Source organism: Mesocricetus auratus, unplaced genomic scaffold (assembly GCF_017639785.1).
Source record: "Mesocricetus auratus isolate SY011 unplaced genomic scaffold, BCM_Maur_2.0 Super-Scaffold_100022, whole genome shotgun sequence".
Lineage (NCBI taxonomy): Eukaryota > Metazoa > Chordata > Mammalia > Rodentia > Cricetidae > Mesocricetus > Mesocricetus auratus.
The window spans coordinates 28,436,527-28,460,411 of NW_024429203.1; the positions used below are offsets into that span (position 1 = coordinate 28,436,527).

Genomic DNA, 23,885 nt, shown 5'->3' on the forward strand with positions numbered 1-23,885 from the left:
ATTTACATACAAACAACTTTTAAATTCCTAAGTCAATTACCATGTGAAATATTTTCCTCAAAAATTAATACCTAGAGTCTAGTTTGGCTATATAATCACACACAATAAAAACATTCTTTTTGTGAAAACGGAAGAAGAATAAGGGTGGCCTTCATACCCAGTTATCTTAATTAAGTCTGACTGGCAATTTAAATTCTGATTTCAAAGCCAATTTAGCTCAAAATGACCTCCAATCCTAATCTAGGACAGCTAACCAACTTACTTTCCCTCTGTTATCTTCAAATAGCACCACACACCAATCCCCCTTTTATCTCTGCTCTATTTATGGATGATTTTTAAAAATAAAAAATTGGACATTATAAGTAGCTCAAAGTTCAATACACAAAAGGAAAAATAATCTGAGAGATGAACAAATAAGTGTGTTACTATCTTTTCCTAACACTTCAAGGTTTCAGTTTCATTACACAGGAATGGATACTACAATGTAATCAAAAGCACTTTAGAATGTGGTCTAGAGCCTTCACAAACTTATTGGATGCACCCTCCTTTTACCTCCAACTCCCAGGATAGCTTGGTGGATCGCAGGAATTATTCCAGTCATACTAGGTCAATAGAAATTCTCTAGTAAATCCGCTATTGCCTAGCAAGTCTTAGAGGAGGCCATTTGCATGCAAAGACATGAACTTGTTCTTCTGGTTCACAGCATTGCTGCCAAGCCCATGGCTTTATATCCAAGAACTGTTGAACAAGGAAAACTAAAGAATGTACAGTTTGAGGGCCACCCCGAAGTCATCTGAGAACTTTAAGTTCATAAAAGTTCCTCAAAAGCCTATGACTGGCCTTCACACTTTGAACTGTCAATCTCTTGAAGTTGCCTACATGAGCCTATTTGAGGGTCTCTGTCTTTGCTGTACCCCCAAACATCTATCTATTGCTTTAAGAATTCGGCCAGAGTACAAATGAACTTTGGGAGCCGATTCCACATGGAGGGATGCTCTCTCAGCCTGGACACATGGAGGAGGGCCTAGGCCCTAACCTGGATGAAATGACAGACTCTGGAGATTCCCCCATGGAGGGCCTCACTCTCCCTGGGGAACCTTATTGGTTGGGGGGTTGGGAGACTGGTAGAGGGACAAGGGAGGAGAGGAGGGAGAGGGAACTGGGATTGACATGTGAAGCAAGCTTGTTTCTAATTTAAATAAAAAGATTATATATATGTATATATAATGAACTCTGCTGGCCAGCTTTTTTCCATCTCATCAAATCTACACTAAAATGTGTGGGACAAAAGGTTTCAAAAGCCTTTGTTGGCTTGTAGTGATTAGGAACCTAGGCAGGCCACTAGGAACTTCTCTTACCACTAACTTCAACTTCCTAAATGTGCATGCCCATGAAGACACACACACACACACACACACAGGGGGGGGGAGTAGCAGCCAAGTATCTTCTCTATCTGCATTTTAGTAGACTCCGAAGTTATACCAGAGGGGTTAAGATGCATTAATTAGGGCAAATGTGCTGTTTCTCAAAAAGAGGACTAACTGGAATCCTGAGGGAAAATGCACCCAACACATTTCTTCCACTCAGAGAAAGACAGGTATTTGACTGATGAAATTTCTTAAACCAGCTAGGCCAAGAGGAAACCCATGTACACATGAGTAGAGAGGATATTCCCCATCTAACATCCCGAAGTTCCTGCTACCCAAGCCTACACTCATAGCTCCTCATATTATTGTGGGCTATTTTAATCTGGAAATTTATGTCCTCCAGTCCTGAGGGGTGTTTTTAAATTATTTACTTCAGATTTTCCTTCTTTGTTTCTTTTATTCTTTTTTCAGAAGTTAAATTACTTATATAATTGTTCTTAATACTCTCTATATTTCCCTTTGCTTTCTGAGGTTTTCTTTTTTCCTGGAACTTTCTATTCTGCTAACCTTTTTGAATTCTAGGAGCTCTTTGCTGTTGTGGGAATGTCTCTTTCGGTAGCATTCTCTTGTCTTTCTTGGTGCAGAACTGTTTACATTTCAGAGGGCTTGGGAGACTTTCCTTTGCTCTCTACATTATGTTTGTCCTCCAAACTCATGTTTATTATGTTTGGTGTCTCCTATCATGTTTCATCTATCATTTTAGTCCTCATATGCTAATAATCCTTGGCTGTCTTAGCAGCCTGGTCTACAGAGGGAGTTCCAGGACAGGCTCCAAAGCTACAGAGAACCCCTGTCTCCAAAAACAAAAACAAACAAACAAAAAAACAAACACAAACAAAAGAAAGAAAGAGAGAAAAGAAGGAAAGAGAAAGGAAAGGGTAATCAAAGAAAACTGAACCCATTACAGATTCCTGAAAGCACATAAAGTTATTATATAAGAAAGTAATCAAAAACGATGCCATTATTCAAGGCTCAACTGTAAAACGTTCATATGGTTAAAATGTTACAAAACATTAAATATTGGTTTAACCAAAAGTAGGTATCCTGTGAGACATGGGGAAAGAGATGTAGGTGAAAATATGATGTGTAAGCCCTAATCCCTGGCAGGACAAAGGCAATAAATAATACTTAAACTGGAAGACTGACAAATAATAAATATGGAGGTAAGAAATACAGAAGGAGGATACTTCAGAGGGGTCAAAAGAAGGGATAGGAGCTCTCAGGAGGGCAAGAGGGCTAGGACAAGGGCCTAATGCACTTTACCCCAAATCCTACAGAACTATTCAAGTTCTATGCAGCCATATCTCTTTGCTAAAAAAACAAATAAATAAATAAAACTGATTTCAATAAAGAAGAAAAATAACACTAAGCAATTCCAAATAATAACCTGGTTGGGATTTTTCATCTAAAATGAACTTTAGCTCAACAGAGAAGTCTTGGCTGACCCAGTAACCAATTTTGTAGCAAACACCATGACCGAAACCAGTTTGAGGAGAAAAAGGTTTTCTTGGCTTACACGTGCTGATCAGAGTCAATCATGGAGGGAAGTCAGAGCAGGAACTCCATGCAGATAACTGAGGCAGTAACTGAAACAGGAGCCATGGAGGAACACTGTGCAGTTTGTTCTCAGGTTCAGACTCAGCTACTTTTCTTTCTTTTTATTTATTTTTTATTGAAATTAGAAACAAGCTTACTTCACATGTCAATCCCAGCAACCTCTCCCTCCCCTCCTCCTCCTGTCTCCCACCAACCCCTCAACCCCCCCACTCCACTCTCCAGGGAGGGCGAGGCCCTTCATGGGGGATCTCCAAAGTATGTCATAGCATCCAGGGCAGGGCTACTTTTCTTATACCTCCTGGGATGACCTGCCCGGGCAACACTGCCCAGAGTGGTCTGTGCCTTCCCACACCAAGAAAATTCCCCATCCACTTAATGCCAGGACAATCTGCTATAAGTAGTTCCTCCATTAAGGTTCCCTAACCAGGACACTCACTTTCTCCTACTGCTATAAACTTCAAATTAAGCTGAAAAACAGCTATATGACAAAGTATCTCTGGAATAGTGAACTATTAAATAATGTATACCCTAAATCCTTGGGGATTCGAGTATATCTGTATCACAAGTGAATTTTCAGGTGAGCTGTTTTAATTGTACTGTCTTTTTCCCCCCTAGTTTGCAGTTCATGAAGACATGGGTACTCAGGGCTAGATTTGCTTTGTCTTTCCAACTCTATGGAAACTTGAACACACACACACCCCTCTGAATATCTAACACACAGCTCAAGAATGAAGGCACATGTTCAAATGACCAAACCCATGTGACTGACACCTGCTACTTGTAGCAAACCATAATTGTTTCTTCCAGCTGGTACTATACTGTAAATACCTATTTATTCTATGTTTTGCCTATTAATTTAAACTATGTTTAGTTATAGGCACTCCTTTGGCATTTTGTGATGTGTGGGGGTTTTTTGTTTTTTTATTTAAGTTTTTTCATCTGTAGTCTGATTTACCTACTTTTTCTAATCCTTTCTTTGGCCAAGCTATAACATCTTTTTACCAAAAATGTACATATCCCTAATAGTCATGTTCTCTTGATTCAAACTCAAACCTCAGAGCCCTTATAAATGAAGAAGAAGCTAGGACGTTGATTAAGAATAGATGGATTCTCTAAATATAGATGTAATAGCATTCCTGTGGGACAAGTATATCTATTTTGGCAATTCATTCTTCATCTTCCAAACAGGTATGGTTGCCAGACAAATGACTTCCAGACTGGTGAAGTGTCACCAATATAGTCCTTAGCAAGTACCGTTATTTAAACATCCTAAGTTTTATGGCTCCACAAACACAGCAAATAGACATATTTGATATTAAGCCTATTAAAATAATAAGAAAAACATACATACACCAATATGGTTATGCCTGTTTTATTTGTTGTATACATGTGTGTATACATTGACACATGCATGAGACCAGAAGAAGACACTGGGTGTTTGTTCTTCTCTATCACTCTCCATCTTGATCCATAAGACAGGATTTCTTATTGAACCTGGTGAGTGTCATTTTCTGTCTAGGCTGGTGGTTAGGAAGCCCCAGTGATCCTCCTGGTTTTTAGTCCTCCCTCCCCTCAGCGCTAGGGCATAGGTGTGTGCAGCCACATGGGTGGTGAGGATCTGGACTATGGATCTCATACATCAAGCACTTCACCTACTGAGCCATTTCCCCAGCCCTTTGGTTTTCAAGATTCTACCTTTTTCAAAGTAAAAAAAATCACCTAGACTTTGCTTTCACATTAAGTAAAATCGTGTTGTAATCCACCATGGTATATCTACCTCAACTACCTCTGGTGATCCTGAGTTCTCAGGAAAAGAAAACTAAATGGGAAAAATGTGATTTTAATTATAATCAATACCTAAACCCAACACTAATTACATAGTCCTTCACTGGGAACCTTAGTAAAAAGAAAGGAAGAGGAAAAATTGCCAAGATCACTATGTACCAGACAGTTATATGAATTACCTCACTTCCTCCTCACAATAACCCTATTAGGCAGGTATTATTATCGCTGCCTCGCATATAAATAAACCAAGTGTCAGAAGGATTAACTAATGCCCAAGGTCATGGAAAGGGAAAGAACTACAGCTTGAAAAGAAGGTTTGAAACTAAAGACCCATGGTTTCCACCCAAAATAAAGACCCTGCTCTGGCTAACGTTTCCTGAGGGCTGGCAGATTGTCACCTAAATGTCACCCTGGTACAATAATGTCAGCTCAACTTGTATTTAACACTATCTCTTGTAATCAGTAAACATTCTAAAGTGAATGTGTTCTTTTTATTAAATCAGAAAGAGTAGCCAGTCACAACTCTTGCCACTCCTTAGCTGATCTGATGTGGGAAACATAACATCCAATCATCAGAAACCACAAGTCCCAGGGATTCTACTAAAGCTATGGGTTGTAATAGCAGAGTTGCTGAGGCTGAGGCAGGAGGATCTTGAGTTTGAGGCCAGCTTGGATTACATAGTAAGAGCTTGTCTCAATTACATAAATAAATAAATAAACAAATGCATACATACATACATACATACATACATTGGAAATATAAAAACTTGCTATGTGCAGTCACAAAGACTTGTTAGAGCTATAGAAATACAGGTTCTGGGGTTGGAGAAGTGACTCAGTGGATAAGAGTACCTGCTGCTCTTGGAGAGGACTTTGATTTGCATTGCAGCTCGAAGATGGCAGTAACTCCAGTCCCATGAGATTGGACAGCCTCCTCTGACCTCAGTGAGCACCAGGCACACACACAGTGCACACACTTACATGCACACACATACATGCAGGCAGAAACACTCATATACATAATAAAATAATAAAAATAACGGTTATGGCTATCCAAGGTGACTATATAAGAAGACAGAGAGACTGTATGCAAAACTCATTGTCTCATAATATCAACAACAGCAGCTGTGGGAATCCCTGACCGCGATCATTTTCAAATGTGCGGATCTGTCCCTTTGTCCGTTGAGAAGGTTTTTCACTAACTGTTTCTTCTCTAGCTCTTTCCTCTTGGTGCACAGTCAGTCTGGAGACAATGACCCCAATGACATCTTTGCTCCCTGTAGCATCCTCCATGTCTTTTCCTGCCAAGTGTCTTGGATATCATTTATTCCTTAATCTTTGATTCCAAAGATCTTAGGCATCTCTGCTCAGTTGAAACAACTTTATGATCACTGTGTTCCTCTGGAACAACTCCTAACTTTCTGCCACGGGCTCACCTTCCTCACACTCTCAGTCACCTGAGAACTGCTGCCCTCCCTTTCACAGTGCTATTTGCTCTATAACTGAACACAAAGTACTACATTCTCATTACAGAAAACTTAAGCACTATGAAATGTAAGTTCTCCTCTTCCAGTTTTGATGAGAGAAAAAGTGAACAGGATATTCTTGTGTTTTACAAAGTTGGGATTGTATCTCTAAATAATAGTCATTCCCACCACTTTCTCACCCTCCTTTCACATTGGGGGAATCATCTAAGCTTGTAGTTCACACCACTAGGATCTGCTTCCCTCCAGATTGTTCCATATTACTTTCCGAATTATAGACAGGGCAGCATTCTGGATGCTACATCAATACCTCTGGGTATGAGAAAAAATCCACAGAGCTCTGATTATGATTCATTATGCTTTCTGTCTACTGCCATAAAAACAGCAAGACTCCTACCACCCCTGCCTTCATCACCTCTTTAGTTGGGCTCCATACAGATACCTCCCAAATGTGCATGTACCAGTCTGTCTCACCCACTTTCCTCCACCCCCAACCCTCCTTTAAAGTTCCTCTCAACTATTGGGAAGAGTTCTCCAACCACTTCTGGTTCCCAGGCGATCTTCATCTTGCTAGTGCTGTGTTACAGTTTACATATTTTGCTCTGGATGCTTTCTGGTATTTCCACTTGTCTTTTTGCTTCTAAACAGACAAACTTTCTGAAGTCAGGTTACCATAGAATTGTTTCCTTCCTTCCCTCTCTCCTCCTTCCTCCCTTCTTGCTCTCTACTCCCTCCCCTGCAGGTGGCCAACTGAGTAGCTTTCGGGTAAGTAGTTGTGGTTGTTTAAGTAGGAATGGCCCCCATAGACTCGTGTTTGAGTGCTTGGCCCATAGGGAGGGGCACTATTAGGAGGTGTGGTCTTGTTGGAGAAAGCCTGTCAGTGTGGAGGCAGGCTTTGATGTCTCAAATATGCTCAAGCCACATCTAGTGACACAGTTTTCTTCTGCTTCCTGGGGATCAAGATGTAGAACTCTCAATTCCTTCTCTAGTACCGTGCCTGCCTGCACACCACCATGCTTCCCGCCATGTTGATAATGGCCTAAACCTCTGAAATTGTAAGCCAGACCCAATTAAATGTATCCTTTATAAGTGTTGTCTTGGTCACGGTGTCTTCATCACAGCAATAGAAACCCAAGTAGTCTTGCTATCATTTATTCTTCCCTCCCTCAAAGCCCAACGTGTTTCTACCCTGTACCTTCTAACTCCTGCTGCAGATGGCTTCATCCTCTCACCAGGCATATAGCTTTCCGTCAAAGTATTTTGACCTGAGTTACATATCACAACAGGTCAAATATTGTGTACACTCATGCACACACACATACACATGCACACATGCACACGCACACATGCACACATGCATGCACACGCTCACACACACACGCACGCACCCCAGAAGCAAATGTTTCACAAGACCTACTATATAAAATACTTTTTCTAATCCACTCCACTGTTGCATGCCATTCTTCCTTCACCTTTCCCTGTCTTTCTTCTTTATTAATGTATAGAGAAGCCAACCACACAGATATCACTACCCAAAGTTTAGAAAATAAATAATATTAGGCTGCTCAAATTTTCTCTAAAATTGACAATTTCTAATTTCCATATTTCATTAACGGTACTGTGATAAGACTGCAACTAAAAAAAACTCAGTCTTTCTTGCTGGGCATTATGTCTGTAGTCCCAAGAACTCAGAAGTTCATATTTTAGGCCAGCCTGCACTACAAAGTGTGGTCCAGGTTAGCCTGGGCTACAAAATGAGACCCTGTCCGCCAAAATTAAAAATATAATGATGAAAATAAGGGAACTATGCTTCTCTCAGGCATCTTCAACTTTGGATACCATGAGCCTCACTTTGGTTCCCCATCAACAACATCTCACCTGTGTCCACGACCTATCTCCAAAGCCAAATCAGTTTTCAAAAGAAGCTGCTTTATAGAGCATACCATGGTGGTTTTCTTCAGACCAAACAGCCCCACTGGTACAAATAAAATGACTTTTTATAAAAACATTCAACTACATTTCTCTTGATAAGGGGTTGAGTTGTACTTTCATTTATCATGAGTTTCACGCATATGTTCTTATTTTATTCTATTGAAATGGAGACAGCAGTGCTCAAAGAAGATAGTTATGTCCATGAATCATTGAGCTAGTCAGAAGAGAGTCAAATTTCAGATCACAGTTATTTGACTCTAAGCCCAAAGTTTTCTCTCTCTGTACTCAAGTCTTCCTAATACACATATCCACCGTTTTCCTTGGACTCTGCTGGTCTCTGACTCAATTTATCTGCATTGTCTTCTCTCAGACTCTAGGTCTTCATTATGCATTTGCTCTTACAAGGATAAATCTTATCAATAATTATTTGGCCTGTCCAACCACTGCATTAGATGCTACATAAAACCAAAATTCCTCTACCAATTGGTTGTTCCAATTTATCTTTCTGCTAACTTAGAGTGAATCTCACAAGAAGTCCAGCACAGCACATGCTTCATTCCCTATTCCCAATCGTCTCAAACATGTTTATTTGTTTTTAATGACTGTTTCACATCTGAAGCCATACACATCTCATTTGTCCAGCATTTAATACTTTAATGTGACCACTCCTCTTATAACAGTTCTCTCCCCAGTCCCATCTCCTTCCATGGGGAAACAGATCCTCTTTTCCCAATTGACCTGTGGTACCCAGAGACCTGAATTGTATTCTCAGTCCTCCACATCTTTTTCAGATATTAAAAGCAACCAAGGAGATTTCTGGCTATCCTAGTACTCGTGACCTGGATCCTTTGCTTAGGGACTAGTAACAGAGCACCTTTCATAACTTCACTATGGAAACGAAGTTAGAACTTTCTTTGTAACCACATAGAAGCTTCTACAGAGCCAAAATAGTAGTCTTAATTTTACTTTGTTCTCTTCTTCAGCCTCTCAGAGTCATGCACAAGCCAGGCACGGTAAACAATCTTTAAACAAACATTTTTAGATAAAATCTCTTGCCTCAAGATGAAATAAATGCTTCAAAAGCACCTATTGAGTATTTACTGTTTATTTAAGGTCAACAAAACATAGTAGGTGGTGTGGGCATCAGGAGCTCAGTATTGCAGGGGGCCAGAAGCTCAGAAAAGCAAGAACCTGCACAGTGTCAGTATGTTTAGCAGATGTGTAAACCCCAAAGCTCCCTACAATGTCCCTCCACTATGCCTCTTCCCTTTGGTCAGACTCAGTCAGTAGAGAATCACAGAAGGCAAGTTTGTTACTGTCTTTTCCAAGGCTACATGTTTTTAAACTATCCTTTAGAAAAGGAGTAGATGCAATCAATGCATAGAAATTATGGGCCAGCCATGCCTCAATAAATAATTTTCTCAGGTTTTCTTTTTCTTTCTTCTAGTCTCTGGTCCTATCCAAGCATAGCTGCATATATTTTGCTGAGGTGATTTGCTCTTTTTGAATCATTTCTTCTTCCTGCTCTATCTCATGAAGGCAAACTCATCTCCTAAGCAAAGCTCAAGGGAGCCTTGGGAAGAATTGATTGCTTCCTTTATTGTGGTCAAAAAATAAAACAGCAAACAACAACAACAAAAAATAGAATCATATCCCTACTTGTAAGATGGAAAACTCTAAAAACAGAGGCATAAAGTCCCTCTTGACTTTATGAACTGAAACCAGACACAATCTCTGACATTGTTTGACCTCAAGATGTTAGGAATTTTTATTAGATAAAGGAATTTGGCTTTGCCTGTTGCTATGCATTGTTCCTTCGAAGCAGGCCATCAGTCATGCCTTAAAATGAGAATACCATCTGTCTCTTCTATTTGACAGTTGTTTAAATGCTGCCTTCATGTCTCCAACCATCCAATAAGAAGTAGATTTCCTCTTCCCTGTCCCCTTCCTTAAGTTTTAGTACAATATGTCTGTATAAATGTGTGCATGTGTTTTCCTTGTTTAATAGCTGTATTCCTCTGCACTTTTATCCTAGAAGCTGCATACCAACATCATCGGTATGTTTAGCTAACCACTCTGCTTCCAAACCAGGCACAGAGCAAGCCCTTAGTAGATATTTGCCAAATAAGTGATATGGAGATCAAATGATACAATGGTTCTATAAATTACATACAGATAATTAAGATATAATAATTAGTATTATGTGCCATGTTATCTGCTTTTAGCTACTTAAAACAAATTCTCTAGCCTCCTTCCCAGTCACCTTTAGTTGGCAGGGCTTCTTACTGCCCAGCCAGTAGGGTATTTATGTCTTATTCATTTGAATAAGCATAGCAATTACTCTATTTTATTCGAGTTAGTAATTTACAATAATACTTGCAGTGAGAAATCGTAGAATACCTTGGGTCTCACTTCAGACTCTCTGGAAAATAAAGGTCAAGTGGCTTCTTTATAAAAATAACCTTGATTTTGATACATGATTATAAGCTTGAAAGCAATGCATCTGGTACAAAGTCCATGTTCAACAAGCTGGAGTTGTTCACCTATATTCTAAAGCAAGTAGAGCTAAAGCACAATTGCTAAAGCAAGACCAGAGGTTTCCAGAGACCTGCAATGAATTACATGAGCTCCTCCCAAGATTCTGAGAGATGGTGTTCTGGTAATGTCTTCTCATGGTCATGTGTTTTCTAAATACTTGCAAAAGCAATGTGGTTGTGAATTTTCTTACAGAGGGTCACAATTTTGTAACCTCCATAGCCCATGGAACCTAGATCCATCCTTGTACTGATGACTTTCCATCTATGATCAAACCACTTTTCCCTAAAGGATTCACAGCCAATGTGGCAGTGCTGGAACACTTAGCAAGCGTTTCTTCAAGTCCAGTTCTGATCACTACCAAAGCCATAATTTCCCAATGCTCTTGTTAACATCTTCAGAAAACAGAGCACCATGTATAAGTAATTTTTCTAATTCCAGATACATCAATTTTCCTCATTTAATACTCACAGTTCACTTGCATTGAATTCTTGTAGTCTCCAAAATAGTCAGGACTCCAACACACAGGCATACTAACATTTCCCACTTCATAGGAGAAGAAATTGAAAGATGGAACACAACCCATTCAAGGTTGTTGAAGCTTCAAAACAGCTTGGGTACCTCTCTTCATCTCCAAGCCTAAGTACTCATTGCAGGCTTCCCTGACAGCAGAAATTACATCATCACACTCCACTGTGACTCCCCACAGAGCTGATAGTTAAAATTTGGCACTTGATAAACATATCTGATCCACTTTTTAAGAGAACATGTAACTGGATCTCCAACAGTGTGAAATTACCAGGAATGTTGTGAAATGATGAGGTAATCAGAAACCAATGGAATGGAGGCAACCAAAGGCTTTGTATATGCTATCCCTCAGGAATTGTACAAGACAGAAAAAAAAAAGAGGGAACTCAGATGTTGCTGTGTTTTCAGCGTCACATCGGAAACTATTCAGTGAATATGTAAGTAGGATGCAAGTTAGACATAAGGCTTCGAAGTCACATCAGCCACATGATCTTTGCAATCAAGAAAGTATTACATCTATCAAGATGGAAAGAATGTATAATAGGTCCATTAAAACCTCTGATGCCCCACATATGACATAGGTCCTTCCACTGCAGACTTTTTTAAGTCCCTGATTGCTTAGAAGCTAAATTATTACCACAGGGAGGGAGAAGTGTGTGTCAACCTAACTAAAAATCAGTTAACTCAGTGGCTGCCTGTAACATGGCCTAAGAGCATTTTAAGTACAATGTATTGAAACTGCCTGAAAGGCCGCCATTTGGCACCCAGACCAACATCAAAAGGCACTGTTCCTAATGAGCATCTGCAGCTGAGAGACAGTATTTCAACAGCATGAAATGAAAGGGCACAATGGCACTGCTGCCAATGCCAGATCATTTACATCCCTCTACATCAGCTTCAGGAGTTAATAGCACAAAGGGCTGGTAGTGACAAGACCATAGTCATAACCTTCAGATGGACTTCTATATCCCAGTTTCCTACAGAAGCAAGAGAATCTACTTGCATTATCAAAAACATTCTTGCTAAAATATTTTTAATACTAAAATCTCCAGGCCTCATAAAAACTAATCATTAGGATTCAGGAGGGTCCTTGTGAAATTCTGCCCTTCCTATGAGGTTATCTTTTACAATATTGCTGAGACCTGGGGAGTATATTAAAAAGCATACACAGTTCTCTGTTTAATTTTACTCCAATTTTTTTCCTTTCTAGCAAAAGGCATCTGAGCTTTGGTCTTTTGACTCATAGCTGAAATGAGCATTACTGATGATTCATGCTTCCAATGTTGTTGAATTCATAATGGAGTTTTAAGATTAGCAAAAATGCTGCTCATAACTTGCTGTCATTTCTTTTAAAAGTCCTAACATTCCTTAGTCTATAGATGTATTAGGTCACCAAAGTGAAGAATTATCCATTATGGAGTTGGCATGCAAATGTTTATCTTTACACCAAAAAGCAGATATATATGTTCTATAGCTCCACACTTCAACAGGACAGGACAGTCTCTTGCAAGTGCCTTTGTCTCCTCCTGAGCTCTGACAGCCAGCAGATAGACAGGGACAGGTGCAGCTCCTGCTTCCCTCCTTGCCAATTGGTTCTGGTCTCTTGTCATCACAGACCCAAGATTGTCAGAGAAAGATCAAATGTCCTTCAGCAACAGGTACTCAATCACTCACTTCCCACAAAGTTGAGAAAGACTGTAAAATACCTTTGGAGGTCTGCCAGCATCGCTGAAGCCACTTGCAGTCTGGAGAGTGGCCATAGTTCTTTAACACCGATGATGTAAATAGGGAAAATTCATCAAGCTAATATGAAACACAGCCTTCATAATTTAAAAATAAATAAAGTGGTTGCACCAGAAATCCCAACGTCCATATCTCAAGCAGTGTGAAGTTTACAAATGCTGTCTATAATTTAAGAAACTGAGTTCTGGCAAGAAGGAAAACATCTGTCGTAGTAAAGATTAGATTCTGACTGACAAAATGGTGCTATTTGTTTTGAAAGGCAATTAAGACATTGTTCCCAGTGACAGGAAAATTTAGAGATTATTTACATTGAGTTATAGATTACCTATCAGAAGAATCCAATTAATGATAAGTATACTCTAAAGGGAAGCACTTTGAAGGCTCTTAGAGGCTGGGGCTCCGTGTAACTAATTTCTCCTTTGGATTACTTGCTGACTGGAGTCAATAACAGTATCTGCTACAGATAACACATCAACGCCTTAATTTTACTGATATTGTTGGGTTATGGTTTTTTGGCATTTGCCTAGATTTTTTTCTTACATGCATGTCATATTGTGGCGGTCAGAGGGCAACTTTCAGGAATCAACCCTCTCTTCCATCATGTGTGCTCTGGGCATCCGTCTCAGGTCATCAGGCCTGGTAGCAAGCACCTATACCTACTAGGCTACTTTGCCAGGTAAAGCCCTACCTATCTTAATTTTTGACCAAGCTTAGGGAAGTACTCACCCATTAAATGAGCAAATTCTTAGTTTAACCAACCAACATGGAAAGACCTGGGAAAACCTGTTTTTCTAAGCAAAGACCTAAGATACAAAGTTCTTCTATTTGCACAATATTGTTAAAAAGAAAGAGACCCTGGGTAAAGGCACCTAGAAAGAAAGCACCAAGTTCATTCCCTTGGTGGTCACATGGCCAGCATGGGATACATGAAAACCTGGCAGGGCAGGTGGATCTCAGGACTTAAGCAGTTAGTGGCAAGAGCAAGGGGGAGGGGAAGGAGGGGAGGATGAGGGAGCTGGGACTGACATGTGAAGCAAGCTTGTTTCTAATTTAAATTTAAAAAGATAAAAAACCAAAAGAACATAAATAAGTTGGCGTGGTGGCTCATGGCTATAATGTCAACACTTGGGAAGATGAAGCAAGAGGACCCTGAAAAGGTCCAAGGCCAACCTGGTCTAGACAGTGAGTTCCAAGCCAGCCAGGGCTATATAGAGACCCTGTCCCCCAAAAAACTGAATAGAAACAACAACATAAAACCCACCTTACAGAAAAACTTAAATAAATGCAGGGCCATATTTCCATAGTTGTGGATTATAATCTCCATTTGTCTTTAGTCTTCTTACATTTTAAATGAATCCTAAGCCAATTTCAATGCGTTTAAGTATGCTAAAAATTATTGACAGCAACATTTATTTTTGGAAAGAGTAAAAGGTTTTCCATATTAAGTATAGCTGTGCTATGGTTCTTTAAATTTTGTTCATTTATAATTTCCCATTATAAATGAATATCAATGTTAAAAAATAGAGATCTGTGTAATGGCTCTCACAACAGCCTTGATGAAAGGCATCTTCAGTTGTTTACCAAGAGATGTTAGATATCCGTTGTGTGTTACCTTTGTACTCAGTTTATTCTTTCTTACTAGCCTGGCGTTATTTTGTTAGGAAACCATTCCTACCTATTCCTTAGCTCTTACAGGTTACACTAGCAAAGGACTAAAATTGTCAACTAAGCACGTGTTTTAACCTTTTCAGATCATTCAGGCACATCATTCCGCCAGCCAACATCCAACAAACGCTGCTTCCACCGACTCAAATGTACTATGCAATTATGCAACCTGTCTTTTTATTCCTAAGGGGGCAGAAGACACCTACAATGAGGCCGGGCAGCACCTGATTCGTTTGTTATGCACTAGCATATTCACTAAGGAGCATGAGCGTTTGCGCTCCTTATATCTAATTTTCATACGCACCAATAACGGAAGTTAAATTATACCATTGTCTGTGGATACCCTACAACATTTACAGTCAAAAGGGAATAGAGGATATGCATATATGTATATCCCTCTTTTATGGTCTTCCTAACCCTTTGATTTGAATTCTCTGTTGTTTTTTTTTTTCTCCCTTAGACTGGTAAAAACAACACTTTAATTGAAAATTCTCTTTAAAAAGACACTTCTTTTTCTTTTGTTAAACAGTCTAGTATATGCTTCTTTCTCATCCTCACCCTCTGGTCTTACGGGTAGAATAAGGATGCTTTCATTCCAGGGAACACTGGTCAGGATGCCAGCCTTGCCTGAGCATCCGGGAACATGCCAGTGTAGGATTCCCTCCCACAGCTTCCACGCGGGATCCAAACACTAAGGGTTACACCCATCTCCATCATGGAGAAGACCATCATGAGATCCTAAAAAGACACATCATGGAAGATCAGGACTCCATTGTCAAGCTCCTGGCCATAATGAAAGTCTCAATAAACACACACTAATAGGGGTCACCCACAGCAACACAGAAGAGGGAACGCCCCTGCCAGTCCTCGGGCCTGATGGTAGCCAGGACGCAGTTGGCACGCCCTGTCAGGACACGCCCTGCCACGCCTCGCCACGCCCCTCCAGACCATCGTCTAGTCCTTGGCCAAAGGGTCAGCGCACGCGCGTCTGCGCTCAGAGCCACAGCTTGGTAACTACTGTCCTCTGTGCTTGCAGGCGAAGCGCTCGCGGCGCAACTGTGCGCCATGGAGGGGGATCTGGGATGCTACAAGCCAGAGTGAAAGAGGCACGAGTGAGCAAGCCTGAGCTGGCTGGATCAAGACATGTCCCGGTGCCCATCTCGTCCCCATTCTATGCCCTCAGAAACTGCCAGGCAGCTAGGGACAGTATCAGGGCGGGGTCTCTCCCAGCGGGAGGCGAGCGAGACCGTTAAGCTAGAACACCCGGAGACCGTCTTGGCAGCTCGGGCGCCACCCGCGCCGCAATAAAAGCCTCTCGCGGCTTCCCGCCCAGCCAGCCCCGCTCTGATTGGTCGCCGATCGGAGTTGGCTGGAGGCGGTGGCCCAGCTCTGCTCTCCAGTTGCCCACGGAGGGAGGGGCGCTGGGTGCTCCTGGGGCCGCCCTGTGCACTCCCCACTCAGGGCTCAGCGATCCAGGACAGGTACATCTGGCAGAAATGACAGCCACGCGCAGTCAGTCCCCTATGCCTAGCCTGGTTTCAGCTGGTGCTTGGCAGCACACGCCCCCCGCCCCAGCTGTCCGCCCATCCCACCCAGCTCTCTGCGCGGCCCCAGAGCCCTTTTCTTCCCCCCTCCCAGTCCATGGGGACGCCAAAGCGCAAATCCTTGGGTGGTGTGGAGATAGCAGCTGGAGAGGAGGGTGGGCACACTGAAGAATTTTTCAGGGAAGCTGAGATGGAAATAGACCAAATGCAATGCGCCCCCCCCCACCTCCGGGATGTGAGGATCTCTGGGCGGAGGCACAGCCCCCGCCACCCGCGACAGCATTGCTATAGTCTTTCTCCCGAGCACCCCATTGTTCACACTTTGCCAGGATCAGAAACATCGCCCAGAGAAAGGAGAATGGGGCGAGGTGTCTCGGGCAGCTGGCTACCTGCCATTCTTCACTGACACCGTGTAACCCTGGGCTCGCGGTGCGTGTAAAGGCACACGCGCGCACACGCGCGCGCGTGCACGCACACACACACACACACACACACACACACTAGGCAGCCTGGATCACGCCCTCCTAGCCCTCCGCCCCTCTGCACTTCCTCCTGTCAAAACGCGGCGCTGGACCCTCCCATCCCTCCGTGCTCCCAGCCGAGGGCAGGCTTTGCAACTACCCAGCAATTTGGCAAATGAAAAACTAACGTCATTTGCACGGGGGTGCAGGAACGACCACACGGCCCTGCGGTGCTGCCCAGGGCTGCCCCATTTTACAAACCGTTATTCGGGGCGGGGAAGAAGGGGGAGAGCACGAAGGCGGCGGCGAGCCCCACTTTATCACACCCCGGGACATAACGATGGGGAGAAAGCTGCCCCAGCCTTATTGTTCACTCTTCCCGAAGCTTGACAAGCCCCTCTTGGTGGAAGACGAACCCGGGGGCGGCACCACCCGAGCCGCGCATCCCCAACGCCCGCCGTCAGGGAAGGCAAAGCAGCGCTCCCCATCAATGCAACATCCCTGTCCCATACCCCTGTCCCACCTCCGCGGGCACACAAGTGGGAAGGGCGTGCGCGGCCGCCACTGAGCGGGGAGGCAGTGGTCCGGGAGGGCACGGGTTTGGCTGGACAGCAAGGACGATGAGACGCGCTCCCTTCTCAGCTCAGTGGAAAAGCCTAGGTCTTAGTCTTACACTCAAATTCCCCAAAAGAGCCGTGCTCATCGGGGAGAAGGAGGAAGGACAGGGGTAAGCAGACAATTAGCAAGCACGATGTAGAATTTTTTAAAAATAAAAATGTACCTGCGGTTCCCAGGAAAAACAAAGTCCAGATGAGATCCGTAGTTCGCAGCATTGTAAACTGCCACTGGAAGGGATGTTCTGGCCGCGGTAAATTCTGTGCCTTCCCCTTGCTAGCGACTGTGGACGGCGGCGGAGCAACGGACCGAGGAGCAGACAATTGCCAGGCTGGGTAAGATTATTTTTGCAGAATTGTTTCCTGCCAGCCACTGCCGAGCTGCGTTCACGCGCTGAGCGGAGAATGAGTGACAGTCCCAGCCTCAGCACCCTCGCAACTCCGAGATCCCTGCGCTGGTCCGGGTTGGCTTTGATGGAACTGGGGATGCGAGCAACGGGCGGGGGGCGGAGGTGAGAACCTCACTGTGTCCTTCCACCACGCCGACCACAAATAGTTCCTCACATCCAGGAGGTAAGAGACAGGGGAGGCAGATGCGGCCGCCTGCAAAACACGGCCTGGAATCAGCGAGGGAGCTGGGCTCTTTCACGCGCAGCCTTCCAGGATGAGCTGGGATTTCTTTTCACCCTTTTCCTTCATTCATGCCTTCGCAGATCCTTCTGCCCTCCAGCGTTCCTTAATCAGGAATTTGAACATTTTAATAATTACCAAGAGAAAAAAAGGAAAAGAATTTTTGATGGCGTTAGATTTTCAAAGTTGTGTAATCCCTTCGTTTAGTTACTAAAGTCCTTGCAATAGGAAGCATACGGCTTCATTTTGTGTGTGTGTGTGTGTGTGTGTGTGTGTGTGTGTGTGTGTGTGTGTGAAGGAAACTGGAAATTTGGAGAGAGATGACTGTGCAGAGGATTGTTTTTGCTGTTTGTTTGTTTTCTCTTGGCTATGAAGTTTACCTTCCCACAGAGGGAGCAACTCACAATAGCACATCTCAGATTTTAAAAATGGGGGTGGGGAAGCCAGTCAGAAGAAAACGCAGAGACACTCAGGAATAATATCCAAAAATAACCAGAAACTGTTTAGAAGTATTGGAATCCCACCTCCTCTCTCCCTCTTTCTGACTCTTCTAGAGGTATTATGGCACAGGAGCAACAGTAAACATTCTCCTTCAACAGGGCACAACGCCCATTTTTAAAGCTATGAAAATTAAGTATGACTGAGATACCAGCACAAAGACCTCCATTAGTCACACAGTCTTGTTGGTTAAAAAGAAGGGGTCGGGGACAGAGTGAAATTCTTACACATCCGCACCTGAACAGGACTATACAGAGTGTGTTCTGAAAGTGTCTTGACTTAGGTTAGCCTTGCACAGCAAAAGCCTCCAACAGAGGAAAGACCAGCTTCACCCATACACCCAAACCCTGCCATTTGCTTTAAAGGGCAGGCTCCTTGGTGTTATAGCAGTCAGAAAAAACACCTTCTGCTGGCTGATCTGTCACCCTCCAGCTCTCCTTTATAAGGGATTCAGTAGAGCACACCACATGCTGGGATTTCCAGGGACCCATGGGAAGTGCCCTCTTCCCCTAGACACCTTTCATATTCACTTTTGTAATATTTACTTTATACTGATTATAAATAGTTCAAAAGTACAGAAAAAGTAAAAAGGCTTAAAGAATATGTCTATGTCCCTACAGATATATAGATATCCACAATTTTCCAAATCTTCTATAATGTGTGTGTGTGCACGTGTGTGCAGCACATGTATTAGTAGGTATACGTGTGTAGATGTCAAAAGATAACTTTGGGTGTTATCACTGTCCACCTTTCTTTTTCTGAAAAGTGTCTGTCATCATCCTGGAGGTCTCATTTGGTAGCCTAGGCTTGCTGGGTAGTGACCTCTTTGGATCTGCCTGCCTCTGCCTCCCAAGATCTGAGATTATGAGCAGATCTGACATACCTGACTTAAACAAGCAAACAGCAAAACTGGCTTCTGGAGACTAAGCTCAGGCACTCCAGCTTGCAAGCCAAGCAATTTAGAGACTGAACTATCTCCCTAACCCTGCATACAATTTTTATAATTAGCACATTCTACTAGGAATCTGAGGCCTGCTGATATTTCCTAATGTCATATAAGCATTTCCCTGCAGCCACGAGAAAAGCTCTCTAAATAGCTCTATAGTATCTCTTCTGTGGATGTCTCCATGGCATTTCCCCCAACACTAGATATTTAAATTGCTTTCAGAGTCTGATAATATAAAAATACTTTTATTAACATCAATTCAAGTTATTTGTTGGGTAGCCATTGTACTTAGCCCTGTGTTTGATGTCATAGATATACATCTACTACAGTATGATCTGGAATGTTCCTCCCAGGCGGAAAAAAATCAAGTCTTGGTCCCCGTGGTGGCTCAACTAGGGCATGAGAGACCATTCAGAGGTGGGAACAAGAAAAAAGCTAGGTATCTTGAGATTGTACCTTGAGGGGATACTGAGAATATTGACCCTCTCCTCTCTCTAGTACTTTCTGCTGACTCAGGGGTGTTTCTTCCTCAGATTCCTTACTATGATGTATTCCCTATCACCAGGCCCAATGGCAGCAAGATGAAGCTGCCAGACTCTGAGATCCCTGAAGCCATGCACCTTTCCTTCCCATAAGCTGTTTATGACAGGTGTGTGTCACTGAGATAGAAACTTGACTGGTGTTATGCACACCACCCACATTTGTATATTCTTGACTTCACATTGTCTTTTGCTGGGGTGTAAAATGACTACATTGTACCTTATAACTTTGTGTGAGTGACTACATCAGACTTTTTTCTAATCAAGTTTTCAGTGCACAGAAGAATAAAGAGAGTAGGTTGATGGTGGAGAGGAGTCAAGGTTGGCACACCCAAAATATTTTTTTTCTAATTTTACCACCCAGAGTGAGAGACACACCCATTCCTGCAAACTTTGCTTCTTATAGCCCATGTCAGTAGAATTAAAAGATTCCTCTCTCCTTCTCTTCCCAAATGTCCCTATTTTTAGCCTTTAGATGTAGACAAGTGTGGAAATGCTATCTCACTTCAGAATGAATAGACTTTTTTCCCATTCTGTCTCTCCAGCCCCTCCCATTGCTATGTAACTGTTCTCTATTGTCATGACTCATTCTAGAATTCTATCCCAGCTACTCCAGTCCACAATCCCAGGATCTTTCCAATGTTTCTTTAACAGGATGGGTCACTGGTCCCCAGTTCTACAGTTCTCTTCTTTTGGGTTCTTTCCCTTCCCACTTCCTCTGCTCATGGCCATTTTCCTTAAATTTGATAAAGTCATGGCTGTCTGTACACCTCTGCAGGGGTGAGAGTGAGAGAGAGAGAGAGAGAGAGAGAGAGAGAGAGAGAGAGAGAGAGAGAGAGAGAGAGAGAGAGAGAGAGAGGATGACCAGGCTGTTAGGCACACATCAGTAAGCAGCTCTTAGTGTTCTTAGGGTCCATGTAGACGAAGCAGACACCCAGGCTGTGTGAGAGAATCGTATGGTAGGTCCTAGTTTCAGACAGTGTAGTGGGAAAGGAAACCAAGAGACTTCGAGAAGAAAACAAAAGAATTTAAAACATTCCTAAGACTAGATCTAAGGTAGGAAAAAGAAACTAGTTCCTTCCATTCATTTCACAGCTATCTACTGAGTGTCAGGTAAATACCTGGCACTAATCTGGACACAGGGGTTTGCAGTAGTGGGCTTGCATTCTATGAAGAATATAGATGATGAATCAGTAGACATCTAATATATAAGCAATGATAAGTATGAAAGGGAATAATAGGAAGAGGGAGGGGCCATGGGGATGGGAGTTCCTCAGTACAGAGGGGTTGTTCGACTGATGTGGAGACATCTAAAGAATCGAGAGAAAGGTGTGAGATCAAAGTTTCCTATGTGGGTAGTTGAACAGGTGCTGGTGACAGGGACAGGAATGGGAATGGAAGGAAGAATTGGATAAGGTGGCAAGCACGGGAGCAAACATACTAGCTCTGGAAATTCTGGGTCTGAGATAGAAGGCGTCTTCCAGTGATGATGAGCAGGACACAGGAGATATTACATCAGTGGGGGCGTGTTCCTTGATTTAAGGTGTGTGCTGAAGGCGTTGCCAATGTAAGAGAAGGGAAAATGAAAATGCTATAAAACCTAAAGGAAGCAGAAACTTTCAAAGTAGTTAAAAATAAAAGGTAGTTTAAAAGACTTTATAGAATTTGGCCATTTGGAATGTCTTTAGTGGGCTCTGAGAGAGCAGATTCATGGAGAGATAGGGAAAGAGACATCTCTCTTCTCAGGATAAAAGGAGGAAGAAGGAGCCAGGGAAGGGGAACATTGGTTCCAGTAATGGGTGATGGCAGAGAATGAAGTGAAAAAAAAAAAGGAAGGCAAATTTGAGGTAGAGGGATGCTTGAAAGGGGTGTTCCTAGACTGTGTTTATTTGTTATTATTTTTCAGAGTTGCGATGGAATTAAGGTCTTGTGCATGCTTGGAAAGTGTTTGACATTTGACCTGCACCCCAATGCTCTTTTGTTCTGTTTTGATATAATGATGCTGCTACCTGGTTACAAAGTAAATTAAATCAGTTGTCAATTCCTGATCACAGTCTCTTTGATCTTATACACTAACTCAACATAAGACTGTTTTTGATAAATGAGCTTGGTCTAGGTTCTAGTATAGTGTTTCCATTTAGGCCCAGCTTCCCTATTTCTATTATCAAGAAGAATCCTGTCTTAGTTGGGGTTTCTATTGCTGTGAAGGGATGCCATGACAGAAGCAACTCTTATAAAGGAAAACATTTAACTGGGGCTGGCTTACAGTTTCAGAGGGTTAGTCCATTATCATGGCAGGACATGGTGCTGGGAAAGGAGCTACATCTTTATCCCCAGGCAGCAGGAGACTGTGTCACTAGGCCTAGCTTTAGCATATGAGACCTCAAAGCCCACCTCCACAGTGACACACTTCCTTCAGCAAGGCCACACCTACCCCAACAAAACCTCGCCTCCTAATAGTGCCACTCCCTATGGACCAAGTAAATAAACACATGAGCCTTTGGGGGCCATTCCTATTCTAATCACCACAAACCCCAAATATGATCCCAGGATTCATAGCTACCCTAGAATTTTTGTTTCATATTGACTTAGGTGAAATGTGTTCTGGGAAGCACAGACGTTTAAGACCAATATAAGAAGTGACCCAGAGTTAAAATAAGACAGAAAAAAATGTGTTCAAAGTGCTGGAAAGTATTAGGACCAAGTGATGACATGGAGCCAATAAGCCTAGAGAGTGAAAGCTCCTAGGGAGTCCTCAATCTACTTCTTGCTTCTCACATTTCTGAGCTCAACAGTAGGATGGGATGGAAGCAGCCTCCTTCCCTTCCTGTTCAAGACTGCGCCAGGCACTGATTAAGGGCTTCTGGGTGTTCATCATTAATTCCACCTGACTAGTACTGGGACCTTCCAAAGCTGGGGAATAAGACCGGGATTGGCTCAGAACCATGGCTTTTCTATACGGTTTGCACACTGTACAACTTCAAAGCCTGCCTTTCAAATCCCACTCATCATATATTAATATAGTTGTTAGGACAATGCTTTCTGGCATCCAGTGAAGTAATGTGTTGAGGAAGGAGTGCGGTTTTCTTCTGTTCTATTTCTTACTGTGGAACAAAGGGGCTCACTAAAGAGTGCTTTGTGGACCAACTTCTGTGTGGGAAGGGAAGGAAAACAGGTCAGAAAGAGGGAAGGGACACAGTGAGGTATAGCCAAGCCTTAAAGTGCCCTGGAAGGGCTCTAAACTGGTTACAGTGGCCTCACATTAACAGTCACCAGACTCAGGCCACCTCTGGAATGTGACCTTCAACCGTGAGCAATATCCAAGGGACAGCTGAGAGATCACGCATCCCCTGGTCCTGCAGGGAGAGTCCAGACTGCTTGGTCTAACACCTGCTACCAGGTGTTTATCTGTAAATTAAAGTATCAAGTTTGAGAAAGCTAACATATTCCTTTTCTGTAGCCGAAAATGTTCACATGTACGTAACAGTTTGTTGCCATTTGAACACAAACAGTTCTTGGCCCTAGGTGCAATTAGCATCATACAAGTCCCACCAGCACACATCCTTAGGACTTGCTCATCTTCCACAGCTCTTTGTCTGTGACATACCATCTCCATGCCCCACTCTATCCCCTGGCAACCACCAAACCGTGTGTGTTGTTCCCATGAAGTCTCTTGTACGGAATAATGTAAGAAGAATCATACAATATGTATCCTTTCATGCCTGTCTTATTTCACTTAGTGTCATGTTCTCAGGGGCACCCATGTTGTAGCCCATGTCAATTTCTTGCCTTTCTAAGGCTGAATAGTGTCATGCATGCCATGTTTACTTCATCTATTCATCCATGAATGGAGGAAGTTTTTTCTTTGTGTTTTTTTTTGTCTAGTACGAATAATGCTATGTTGAGCATAGGTGTATAAATATATTTGAGCCTTTGCTTTAAGTTCTTTTTGGTGCATACCCAGAAGTAGGATCACTGCTTCACATAGTGGCTCTAC

General features: G+C 42.7%; 1 protein-coding gene across 20 annotated transcripts in view; it reads right to left on the reverse strand.

Moving 5' to 3' along the window:
- Ncam1 (neural cell adhesion molecule 1) overlaps window positions 1–17,834 on the reverse strand; it is a 291,455-nt gene extending 273,621 nt beyond the window's left edge. For 6 of the 20 annotated variants that reach the window (XM_040730282.1, XM_040730280.1, XM_040730281.1 and 3 more), the window contains exon 1: window positions 17,443–17,832. In XM_040730282.1, coding sequence (XP_040586216.1) covers window positions 17,443–17,494 — 52 coding nt within the window. In that variant the 5' untranslated portion in view covers window positions 17,495–17,832. Of the gene's footprint in view, window positions 1–17,442 lie in introns of all 20 variants that reach the window. The other 14 variants (XM_040730278.1, XM_040730273.1, XM_040730272.1 and 11 more) reach the window with 7 other exon arrangements.
- Between the last annotated feature and the right edge of the window lie 6,051 nt (window positions 17,835–23,885).